This window comes from Ctenopharyngodon idella, chromosome 15 (genome assembly GCF_019924925.1).
Source record: "Ctenopharyngodon idella isolate HZGC_01 chromosome 15, HZGC01, whole genome shotgun sequence".
NCBI lineage: Eukaryota > Metazoa > Chordata > Actinopteri > Cypriniformes > Xenocyprididae > Ctenopharyngodon > Ctenopharyngodon idella.
In genome coordinates this window covers 15,528,041-15,541,463 of record NC_067234.1, presented here as the reverse complement: position 1 = coordinate 15,541,463, position 13,423 = coordinate 15,528,041, and the positions used below count along the sequence as shown (strand labels likewise).

General features: G+C 37.3%; 1 protein-coding gene across 1 annotated transcript in view; it reads right to left on the bottom strand.

Annotated features, from left to right (window-relative positions):
- frem2b (FRAS1 related extracellular matrix 2b) overlaps positions 1 to 13,423 on the bottom strand; it is a 94,687-nt gene that overhangs the window by 36,065 nt on the left and 45,199 nt on the right. Inside the window, exons 3-6 of the mRNA XM_051861236.1 lie at positions 10,321 to 10,467; positions 4,342 to 4,572; positions 1,452 to 1,577; positions 995 to 1,246 (exon numbers count right to left, since the gene is read on the bottom strand). Coding sequence (XP_051717196.1) covers positions 995 to 1,246; positions 1,452 to 1,577; positions 4,342 to 4,572; positions 10,321 to 10,467 — 756 coding nt within the window. The remainder of the gene's footprint in view (positions 1 to 994; positions 1,247 to 1,451; positions 1,578 to 4,341; positions 4,573 to 10,320; positions 10,468 to 13,423) is intronic.

Sequence of the window (13,423 nt, the reverse complement as noted above, 5' to 3'; positions counted from 1 at the left end):
AATGCCATTTTCTATTCTCTCTCATGTTGCTCACCCAATGTCAGTTCGAAAGTCTGACAATTTAATGATAATTCCCATTGTATGAAAAAGAAAATATACACGTTTAGATGATAGTGAGTAGATGATATTATTTTTATTTTTATTTATTTATTTTATTATTATTAATTTAATTTAATTATTTAAGTTCAAATATTTAAATTCAAATATTTATAATTAAATTAAAATTTCCCCACAATTTTTTTTTTTTTCCAAGCACAGCTTCACTCTGAAAGGTTCAGACAGGTTGCTCTTTCAAGCACCATAAAGAAAGAAAGAAATCCAAAACACCATATTGGAATAATAACTATCTTTCTACAGACAAAATAATCCATTCTCCCCACTTTAAAGAATGGCTGCACCATTCTTTGCTTTCATACTTCAGGAATTATGGCTGGAAAATCGTTTCAAGGTTTGCTGTGGTGTTCAATAAATCCTATGAATTTAGATTAAACATTCAGTGTGATCTTGCCTTCAAATTTCTTTGCTAGATCGCTACGGGACTGTGTTAAAACAAAGCCTCCGACAGTTTCCCAGACTGCAGCCTCAAATGGAAGCACCTGTCAAGAAAATGTTTTCAACCTGCAAGTACCCCAAAGATTTAAAAAATAGTTTGTTTTATAAGATGCCCTGCCAAAAAAGCTTCAGAGAGCTCATAAATATTTTAAAATTATTTAAAAATGCTCCAGTCTTTGTGTGCATTGCTTAAACAGTGCAAAACACTACTGATTAAGAGAAATCCCACTCAAAAGGTCCTGCAACTGTTACAAACTCTTGCGAATATATTTTCCATGTACTGCAGAACTTAATCCCACTGGATAATTTGTTTATTTTTTTAATGCCTCTGATCATGAACCTCAAACTATGCTCTCTTGGTGAAACAATATTCTGAAACTGAAATATAAACAGCAAGCATGCCAAACAAATCGAACACATTCAACACAGTGAAGCATCTCACCATCATCTGCATCAGGCAGGATGGTCACGCTGGTGGTGGGGAACTCCTGACCCAGACGGCCACCCATGGGCATGCTAAGGGTGACATTAAAGCTTTCCTCTGCTTCGTAGAGCGAGTCATCGATGACGACCACACGGCAGTGCTTCTCAGTCTCGCCCTTATCGAAACGCAGCACGCTGTGGTGTTCCTCGGGTCGGGAAATGTAGTCAGAATAGGAAAGCACAGTAGTGGGAACAGTGCCCTTGGCTGTACCTGCACGGAAGAGGATAAAGGGAAGATTAGAGGAAGTTTTGAGCATTCAAACTCACAGGTTTAGTCAGGAATAAACGCCACTTTAAAGTCTAAACATGTAGTTGAAGAAATCTGATGAGCTTGAAAGTTCACAAAGTTTGATTTGGTTAGTAAGGAATGGAAATACCTTTAAGTTAAATTTCATTGAGTTCCAATCATAATTCACCTTGTTGTGTGAAGCAGACCACCATTAGCTCTTGACTGACATCTCCAGATCTTCGCACAGGAATCAGAAGTTCTCCAATATCTTCCTCAATCGAGTATGTAGCCAAGGGGATGAACACTGTGGATTCTAGGGCAAAAAGCAACATCATAATTATTATAAATGCACATAAAGTAACAACTTTATAGACAAAGAAAGAAAAGAGTTACTGAAATCATCATTCTGTGAGGAGCTTCATGGGTCCAGGCGGATTGAGTTGTATTTCAGACTTCTGAGTTCTGTCAAAGCTTGACATTTATGTCCTCAAACAAACACCAAAGTTTCTAACCTTTTAAAAATGTATGTGTAACTTACGTTTCTGTTTCTGTATTTTTAATGTGGGATTGATCTCTCACAGCTGCTGTCAAAAGGTTCAGAATTTTATAATAATTTGACAGACCCAAGATAAGTAATTGTAGTGGGAGAGATACACATAAAAACTCTTTATCAGAAGAGTTGGGAATGGATAAAACAATAACAGGTATATGAGTAGCACTGAAAACAAAAACACAGAAGCCAGCATGAAAGTTAATACTACTGTATGGTGTGTTAAGCTCTATGTATTTGTGGGTTAAAAATTTTTGGCAACTTCAACGTCACCATTTCAAATAAATTAATCCCCTTTATCCGTATAAGACTTGACTTTCAGGGAGTATTGGGACAATGGCTGAGCAGCTCTCTAAGGACACAAAATGGGTTTTCTTTCAGAAAAAGACATTAAAAACTTGATTATGCTTTGTTCAAATCTGCATGAAGCTTTCTTTGCACTTAGAGGCAGAAGATAATTAAATGAGATTTAACCTTTCAGACTGTGGCTTTAAGTTGCTTTTATGTCCTTGTGCAAGGGAATAACACAGGCTTATCACTGTAATTTATAAATGTCAAACGAGCGTTATATACCCTGCTCTATCACTCCATATCCAACTGGACTATTGAATGTTATCCTCTTAATTAAACACTGAAATAAGGATTGAGAAGATTGAATCTTGATCTCTGATGAATGTGACTTAAAAATTAGCATTTTCTGGAGCAATATATATATATATATATATATATATATATATATATTATACTGCTCCAGAAACATATAAAAAACTGTTTCTCATATACATAAAAGAAACATACATATAAACATACATAGACACACACACACACACATATACTGTATATATATATATATATATATATATATATATATATATACACATACATATACATACAGTATATATATATATTTTTGACTATATTTGACTATTTAATTTTACTTAAAACTGCAGTCCGTAAGTTTTGCCTCTTTGTCGCCATCTCTGTTTGAAACCTGCAAATGCAGTTATTTGCGTAATTATCATCTTTACGTGGGTTGTGCATCGGCCCGGCTCCTCAGCGCGGATGAGTCTAATGTTTGCTGTCATCTGAACAAGTATTTTACTTTTGTCTACGAGAAATTCTCCAGATGTCACTGATGATTGTCATTTGGACCTTTCTGGATTACAATCCACCATCAAAATGATACGTTTAATTATTGCAGCTGCTGTGAGAAAAGGCTATAAATGATCCGTCACATGTAGCATCCTCACATGATACAGTCCACTAGCTGGGACACCTTCTTCATGTAAACAGACGTGACATAATGACGCAAAGACGAACGGCTGCATGCTCAAATTTGCGGAAACCCACCAGTACCACCCAAATTAGAAAACATTATTACAAGCTTACCATTGTAAATGGGGCTAAGGTAAGGAGACAGTTTTGGACACTGGCTGGTTTTTAACCAAAAAAAGTTACGGACTGCAGCTTTACTTAACATTATTTTATTTATTCGTTACATTGAAAAGACCTTTTTGAAGGATATTGGTTTACTTATGCCTTTTTTGAGCACCTGAGCTTAACTAAGACTTGAGCGTCTGTAGACGTTTAAGCGGCTGTTGTGTCAAACTTGATTTATGTCTCTTAGCTGTTGAGGACTAGTGCATCTTTGAGCCTATGTTCAGTATGAGTAAAATACTTAAATACTGTTAAAAAGACTTTTACTCCTACCATCAAACAATGCCATATGATACAATATCCACAACAACCATGGTGACACTATATCAAAAAAAGAAAAAAAAGAAAAAAAAAAAAAGAAAAGAAAATACATAGATAATACTATGGTTCTTTTGTTAATTTTTGTAAGTACACAAGATATTTTAGGGAAATCAGGTGTGAGATTTACCATCTTAAGAAAAGTAGTGTAAGTGTAAGATCTATGGAGAAAGCTCATTCAGTCAGATAAGAGAACAAAGGGACTGCTCCTGCTAAATCAGCCATATATCCTGCCATCAGAGGCTTGGCTGCTCTGTTTTGATGAGCAGGAACCAGGATGTTATTTAGATGTTCTGGAGATATTATGCTATGATTATACAGAAGGGTGACAGCTGTGATGTCTGCCCCCACTGACACTCCTTCTCCACATTTTTTCTCTTACCTTTTGCTTGGTCGGATTGTTTGTTTCATACACAAATTATTGCATTGCCTTCAAGTTACGCTCAGTCAGCATATTAAATATAAAATGTAATATCTCTCATTTCATTAATTCATTGTACTATTAAATCTAAACTGACCACGTTTACTGTCTTAATACATAAGCCTTTCATTGTTGCAGGTGATAGACTAAACACATAACAACCTATGTTAGACCAAACATAGTTCACGTTAAATCAACATTTCTAATGACTGGCTGAAGTTTGAGATTGTTTGTTTAAAGTTGAAATTTGTTTGAAAAAGTCTGGCTTTTGAACCCCCATACTGATCTTTGTTGCTACCGTAAACCAGTCTCAGCACCTGGAACCCATGTTTTGTTTTTTTGTGAGCTCACCGTCTCCGGGGTCAACAATTTCCACTGTTGCTGCCTCTGGGAACTCCAGTGCTCCCATGACAGGCTCTGACAGGACAATCTGGAAGGTCTCGGACTGCTCGTACAGGCTGTCCGACAAGATTCGCACCTTCCAGGTAGCAGTGGTCTGACCTGGGTTAAACTGGACTTGTTTCTGGGCCTTTCCACGGAAATCTTTATCCTTTTCAGCTGTACCATCTTTGGTGCCGATACCTTAACGATATAAGAGTAAATAACCTTTAAATAAAGCACATAAATGTAAGCATTTAATATTTTATAACAACAGTAGATTTAATGGTAGATTAAGCGCTAGATTAAAGGAAAACAAAGTTCAAAAATATAAAATAGTATGTGCAGGATTTCTATTCATTTTATTTTTTAAATGAATATAATGAATATAATATTTATTATTTGTTTTTTGTTTTTTTTAATATATATCAATTTTTTAGAAGTTTTTTGAGGGACCTGAGATTTTTTTTATTTTTTTTTTTATGTTTTTTTTGGCTGAGATTTCTTTGGAACTATACAAACAAATAAACAAAAAAATAGATAAAATCTTTTTCAGTGCTCTGAAGTACTAAGAAAATAATGTTTTACAGATGCACTTTTGACAAAAACGTGACAAAATGTTTATATCACCTCTTCCGTGTTTCTATAAATCACAGCAAAGCTTTGTTAACAGTCAATGTAGAGAAGTTGCAGCATGTGTGACGCAACCATTCTGTAATAAAAAGCTTCAAAGAGAGCGGTGTTTAGGTCTTTGGAAAGAGAATAAGATCAAGAGTCAGAAGGCTAGTCCATCAACATCCCTCAGAAGATCAGATGCTCATCCTAGCCTGACAGTCCCGCTGGTGGATCTCTGTCCATTTGGGTTTTTACAGTTCCAGGAGCTTCATGGTAGAGGTCTGCGTGGGACTGTTTTTGTCGTCCCGCTCCCGCAAGGTTCTATTCCGCACGCACCCGCTCCCGCCTAAAATTCACTCTGTGTTCACCTGCTATCCGCATATAGTGATTTTCTTCCTGACCCGACGGGTCCCGCTAAATTTAGATCGTTTCCAGAATCTCGCATTTAAAGTTCCCCTAAAGAAAGAGAGTGATTGGGGATAACAAATATAAAATGTTGCATAGCATATACATGATTTTTATTTGTTATTTGTCTTATGATGCTGTCAACACCCCAAAAAAATGTCACAAAGAATAATAGGCTAAATATCACAGAGAAAAAATAGGCTAAATTAAATAGCCTACAACATGTCCCTCAAAACTATAGGCTAAGCCAAAAATACATACGAAAACTGTTGGCTTACTAGCTATACTGCAAAATGAAATCTTTTTTAACATCCATGCAAGAACAAAATGACGATGACTGACGACTGTTTCAGAACGTTTCTCCTCCAAAATCTGATCACAGAGGTTGAATGTTCTCTGAAGGTGCACTCACGCAGACCTCTAACGCAAATAACATATCTTGCCAGGTTTCTCAGGACAGGGAACTGGGGATTGTGTGAACGCACCACTGCAGAAAACTTTGTTCACTTCAAGTTCAAGCACAGATGCGCTGATGTCAAAGCATCTCAGGAGCGACAGGGTTATTGTCAGACCGCCCGCTCCCGCCTAAAGTACACTATAGTTACAGACCGCAATCCGCCTTTCAATCAAAATTTAATCCCGCGCAGCAAGAAATCTTATCGGGTCCCGCGGTTTCCGCGGGAGAGCCGCGGGAATGCAGACCTCTACTTCATGGCAGGTGTGCCAGGTGGGCGTTGTCAGCTAGTGAGCAACTGTGCGGCAAGGAGTCCCCGATAACAACACTAACTTTCCAACACAGAAATCTCAAAGGTCACCAACAAAATAAGAGATATTAATATAACCCACAAATAAATAAATAACACAGAAAGAAGAAGAAATTCTGGGGAAAACTGCCAGGGGAAAGGCCAGACTGGAAAGGTTACGATGGAAACATAATGATGAGCTTTGGCAAAGGAGGAGAAATTGAGCTGCCAAAAGAAGAAAGACTACTTTGAAGCAAATTTAGAAAGAAGCGCTTTGATATTAAGGTACATCACAAAAAAGGAGGGGTCCTGTCATGTCCTGCCTGCGCATGTGCCAGCATAAAATGCAATTATTCATAGAACATCAGTCCTTGAAGAGAAACTGAGGGAGATAGTGAAAAATCTAAATAATAATTGAACAAAAATCATCATTTCAAAGACTTCCTCGTCTCCTCACTTCAATACAGCAAGGTCTCTGATCCAGGCCCAGCGAGTGGCAGATGAACAGCAGGACTGCAGCCTGTCTTACCAACAGGCTTTGGACCGGAACCGAGGTGAGCTGTGGAATGGTGGTCAAGCTCAGCATGTGGATGGAATATTCATCTTTGTGATGAGAACTTGTGGAGGTCTGTCAGTGTGATCCTGCAAGTCTCATGCAGAGGTCTTGTTTTCACAGTCTTTTCCATGCCAGTTTTGTTTTGGCTGGAGGAGAACCTGATGGAGTTTGGGTCTCTTGCCAGTGTCACATCTGACATTTTTTAGTTGGGGACACTTCATATTCAGCAGTATTACTGATTTGACTGCACTGACACTGAGTGTTGGGATGAGAACTGAACTGATCTGGACGATGATATCACTGTTTTCTGCAGAGCTGCTTTATAGCTGAATTTAACTCATTCCATAATTGATGAACTTTACACATTGAACAGAACTGAATCAACACTGAACCCACGTAGAAGTCGACGTTCTCAGGACCTTGCGCAATGTTCCCTAAAAGTTCTCTAAAGGTGACGAAAATTCCGAACCTTTACAGAACATTCAGGACAGTCCTAAAACGTTCTCTTTTGGTAATGAAAGTGCTGTCGTTCAAGGTTCCTTATATGACTTTAGGGGGACGTTCCATTTTGGTTATTTTATGGTCAAAAAAGAACGTTACAAAGAGGACATTTGGGACATTAACAGCACGTTCCCACACGGTCCTATGTTGGTCAATTAATAACGTTCCCGATATGAGTTTAGGGGGACGTTCTATTTTGGTTATTTTATGGACGCGCGAGAATGTTACAAAGAGGACATTTGGGAAGTTAACAGAACGTCCTATGGTAATAGTCCCCTAAACATTCCCAGAACGTCCTGAATGTTCCCTGAAGGTCCACCAAATAACGTCCCCCAACCCTTAAAAGAACTCCACATCATGACTGTCTCTGAACATTCTGGGAACGTTACTAGGTGACAGGTTACCCCGCTAGAAATTTTACGTTCCCAGAACATTCTCAGAACGTCCCCATTGGTGTTAAGGATGTTGTCTAGTAACGTTCCCAGTACGTTCAGAGACAATCACGATGTGGAGTTCTTTTAAGGGTTGGGGGACGTTATTTGGTGGACCTTCAGGGAACATTCAGGACATTCTGGGAATGTTTAGGGGATTATTACTATAGGACATTCTGATAACTTCCCAAATGTCCTCTTTGTAACATTCTCGAGCATCCATAAAATAACCAAAATAGAACGTCCCCCTAAACTCATATCAGGAACGTTATTAAATGACCAACAGAGGACCGTGTGGGAACGTTCTGTTAATGTCCCAAATGTCCTCTTTGTAACGTTCTTATGTGACCATAAAATTAAGCAAATTCGAATGTCCCCCTAAAGTCATATAAGGAACCTTGAACTGCAGCACTTTCATTACCAAAAGAGGACGTTTTAGGACTGTCCCGAATGTTCTGTAAAGGTTCAGAATTTTCATCACCTTTAGAGAACTTTTAGGCAACGTTGCGCAAGGTCACGAGAATGTCGCCTTCTACGTGGGTGTTTTATAGAAAATAATATAGTCTGAAGTCACCGTTATTGAGGTGAGCGTTTGCTTTAGATGGGCTCTTGATTCTTGACATTTTAACATTAGATTTTCTTTGACTGCTTTAACCGTGTTTCTTGCAAAAAAATGCAAGAGAATTTCTGATTAGATGAATTTAGTGATGATGATTCAGTCATCATGGAGTATCCTGATTCACTGATCCTCTCCAGAGACTAAACTCTTAGTGTATTAACTGTTAGTTTTGCATTAATCAACGGTTAGTTTTTTAAAAAGTTTTTACATGCCTTCTATTTTTTTTGAAATTCATTATACTGACAGAGTTTTGAGCAGTCTTTTAGATTCACACAGACATCATGAATCAGCGTATGAACCTCAACAATGGTGACAATAAACAAAAATCTTTTATGTGACTTTAGTAGCTTGTTTTGTGATGCTCAGAACTGATCTGTTTGTCTGAAAATTTTGTCACCATTGTTGAGGTTCATACGCAGAATCTTGCTGTCTGTGTTGAGTCCATGTGATCCTGTCCGAATAATTTCTGCACAATGATAAAACCTTTCAAAATATCAAAGCAGGACAGGATTTTATGCATTAACATAGGACTACAACAACACGAAAGAAATACAATATTCAGAGATCTGTAAATAAGGTCACTCTGTATGATGATGAAATCATCAACAATGAGCATCCAAATTCATTTGATCAGATTTTTTTTTTCCACAATTTTTTTTGTAACAAATGTGCTTTAGAAACACACAGTTACAACAATTTAGTTAAAACATCAAGAGTCAGGAGCCCAACTAAAGCAAGCGCTTACCTCCGTAACGGTGACATCTATAAATTTTAATAAAACATCAACACCTCATTAAGAAGATTTGTATGAAAGAAATAAAGTCAGAGTGGTTTGTAATAAGTGAAGATGCTGAGATCTAGAGAGATGTTCTGTTTCTGTTATCTGAGTTTTGTGAGGTCACCATTGTGCTGGAGAGTAGAGCCTGTGCTTCAGTCAGTGATGAGCTGAGAAACACTGATGTTCTGCTGCATGTTGCTTTATTTAAAGGCAGCAGTAACTGTGTAGTTGCTGATGCAGTGATACAGTAGTTACATTAGCTCATGCATGCGTTGTTGTCAGCTAATGACTTACTAGAAGAGATTTGCATTTTAAAGAAAGGTTTCATAATAATAATCCAGGAAATACCTGTAACGAGCTTTTTTTTTTTGTTTTTTTGTAAGACATTTAAGAAAAATTAGTTTTTGTTTGAACAGCCACTTGAGTTAGTCAATTTAGCTCTAATTTTCAATTACATTTTTTGACAAGGGCAGCAGGGACGTTCTGAGAACATTTCCAAATAAAATATGGTCCCCTAAACGTTCAGAGAACGTCCTGAATGTTCTGTGAAGGTCTGCCAAATAACGTCCCCCAAACCTTAACAGAACTCCACATTGTGACCGTCTCTGAACGTACTGGGAATGTTACTAGGCAACGTCCTTAACACCAGTGGGGATGTTCTGAGAATGTTCTGGGAACGTAAAATTTCTAGCGGGGAACTGACTTCAGCTGAACAACGGATTAAGAATGGGATGTCATTAAAGTTCATGTGATGTAAAGGCAGGCGTCCCAAAACTTTTGGCAATATAGTGTATCAATTGAGAATATCCTCACCAATACAACAGAAATCAATTTTTATGCGTCCTCCTCCCATTAATTAACTGCTTTTTGCAGCGATCCGGTAAATATGCTAAACTTTGATCTTTGACCTTTCCCATATGAGGTTCCTGTCTCCAGGGATTGAAAGTTTTTTTTTTTTGTTGTTGTTGTTGATTGTGGAAACTCATCTTTGCCCTTTGGTAACCAACAATGAAGAGATATGTGGGTGGCTGATCTTAAAACCAAGTCAGAAAAATAAGTTTTATCATTGTGTATGTGGGCGGTAGCGTAGCCATGCCTAAATGCAAATCAAGTAACCAAATCTGATGACATGAGGAGCAACATCTACAGAGGTTCAAAGAGCCCAAAATAATGATGTTATAAAGAGACTACTATCAGCAAATTAGAGGTCACAGTTATTTAACACAACAGAGAGGCTTTTTTCTTTATAAAATCTTATCAGTAGTGCATGATGGGAAATTAAGTATTCTCTTAACATCACTTACTAACAAATGAGGTCTCGCCAAGGTAACCTCTGCGTCTCAAGACCACCTCCAGAAACTTAGCCTCTTCATCCACCTGGTAGTACTCTTTCTCCAGGGAGATCCAAGCCCAGTTTAGCCGGAAATGTTGGCTCTTCAGCTTGTTGCCCCCTACAGAACGAACAGAAGAAACATATTGAACATACAATTAGGTAAGAATTAATATCAAAGGTGCAGTAATGATTTGGAAAGGATTAATTTTACATAAGGGTATGAATTGTTTTCTGTGCACTGCTTGTACAAACAAGTACAAACGTACAAAAGTTAGACTTAACTCTATCCTTTTTTGTTAGAAGTACGCAAAGGCTTTCTCTTTGAAGTAATAGCTTTAATATGGCCCACTGAGGTTTAATGGAGCTGAATCCTCCAATTCATACAGGGTACCTTATTCATCTCAACAAGAACAGTGTGATATCAGTCAAAATCTCTGATGCAGCAGTGAGGGAAAGCGCAGGTTTAATTGCACCGTTTCTAATTAAAATAAAAAAGGTTTGTCTGCTTTCTATCTGTGTTAGTCTGTTTTATCGTCAGCGTTTGAAGTGCGATTCAAAGTGAGGGCTCGCTCCTGGAGGGCATCCCTACCAGTTACAATCTGCACACAAAGACAGCCACACACACACACAGACATCAAACACACACAAAAACATGTCTTTCTTTCTCATGTAGGAATGCAAATAAATGGAAAAATGTAATACGTCTAGCCCATCTATGTTAAATTTAAATATGCATAATTCAGACACAATTATGTAAATTCAGGATGTGGTTTAATAAAATAAAAATTGGAATTCTGTGGCTTTTGACCGTCTGTAAGCTTTGTGCACAAAATATACACAACTAAATAACTACATATAATATATACACATATACAAATGCAATATGTCTAGTGTAGTCAATCTACGTTAAATTAAATATTTATAATTCAGATAGAATTATGTAAATACAAGATATTGTTTAATAAAATAAAAAATGTAATTTATCTGTAAGCTTTCGTAACCATTTTGTGCAAAAAAAAAGCTGGGACACAGTTATTATACAAAATAAGCATAATACATTATATAAATATTGTTTTTTAATAAAAATTATTATAATAATAGTGATTAAATATTATTTATATAGTTGAAATAAAAAAATTAAACATGATAAATAATAATTATTCATGAAAAATAATTCAATCATAACAACTAGGCATGGAATAACACAGTGTAGTGCCCTAGGGTGACCACATTTGAAGTGGACTGAACTTTACAAGCATCTAAGCAACCATATAAAAGAGAAAACCATTCCACAAATTTCAAATCGACAACAGCGTCACATATTTGCCTAGAAATAATTGTGAATAAGCCTTACCTTTAGCAGAAAATCTTTTTTCTAGATTTTGTGCACGCAAAATCGTTAATTAATGCTGCCTTCACGTGCTATTGGAATTATCGTAAATACTGAGCTTCCTAGGTATAAATTGCACATGAACATTTACATATGTGTAATCATTTGAAGCGTATTGTATGTTTTATACACAGCGAAAATTGCCTGCATTTGACTGAAATTACAGAATCGTCAGATAGCACTGTGAATGTTTATATGGTTGTCAGTGCATGGGACACTATAGGCCTATAATTTTGGTTTTAATAAGATTTTCCCAATAAATAAGGCAAGAATAAACCTGGTGTCCTCCATAAGTCCTGTTCATTCCGACAACAAAGCGCTTGAATGCAACAATCGTGTAATCACGACTTCTTAAGTGGGAATTATGAAATTTCCGATAGCACGTAAAGGCAGTATCAATCCTCAAAGTCCCCTGACTAGTTCAGATTCAATAGCCAGCAGGGAGAGTGCAGACAGCCGCTTCTGTCTCATGGTTGTCCTGAGTTCATTCTTCACTCTTTTAAGTTGAGAGAAGGATCTCTCGCCCTCGCAGTTGGCAGTGGGCAGGGCAAAGAACAGACTGAGTGCAACGAATACTCTTGAGAAAGTAGTCTGTAGCCCATTTTTTCGTAGGATTTGTAGCATATCCTCTGGTGAACGATTTTTCGAAAAAACTTGATATTGCAAGTACTTTTTAAAGGTGGCTATGTGTCGTGATATTTTCTGTTTTTTTAATTTACATTTCGCACAACCGCTAAGCTGATGCTGCCTATCCATTGTGATTGACTCTGACTGGGAAGGGGTAAATACACCGTGACCTGACCCAATCGCAGTTCTTTATATGCATATATTTTATATTATCTCTGTATATATTGTATCATTAACTGTTCATTTTGTATATGTATCTTTCCAGCAAAATAATATATAGGCTATACAAAACATGACATTTTTTTTAAAGGTCTAGTCATTATCTTAATCACTTGGTGCCCCCCTATTGGCTGGTGCCTCAGGGCACTCGCCCAATCCCGTCTATGGATAATCCGGCCCTGATGACAACCTCTGAAGATTTTTAGCATGGTAAAGGATATGACAATGTTAATGTATTTGGTCTTGGCGGAATAGATTTGCTACACTGCTGCTGAATTGCTGCTGCTGTAGAGCAAGTACAGGAACTTGCTACTGTCAATACATACGCCGATACACTGCTGCGAGTAAGACATAGTGCTGCTGCACAAATAGCATATATCAATAACCCATAGCAGATCTATACAGGTGGAGCTGGGGAAGGTGGAGGGTTTTAGAGGAACTCTGAAGTGCTCATTGGCTGCATAAGTGACATGCACCAATCAGCTTGTGCAAAGTAGTTAATGCTGTAATTATCATCAGCTTGCGTTAAGGACCTGCCTGCGCCATCTAGAGTTTCATGACTAAACTATGTATTTAATAGATTTAACATCAAATTAATGCCAAAATTACTATTTTAAAGGGGGGGATTTTTCATACTAAGTTAATTTTATGTTACATAATAGTCTATCTCACATAGACCTCATAGAAAAACATGGGAATTGTGCCTGTAGTAGAAGGACAACAAAGTTACCGTAATTGTGGAATGTGCCAGAAAAAGCTCTGAAAAGTTCTGCCTGATTTCCTGTTTCAATCGGAAATGGAAAATTGTGAGTTTTACACACACACTGCACACAAAAAA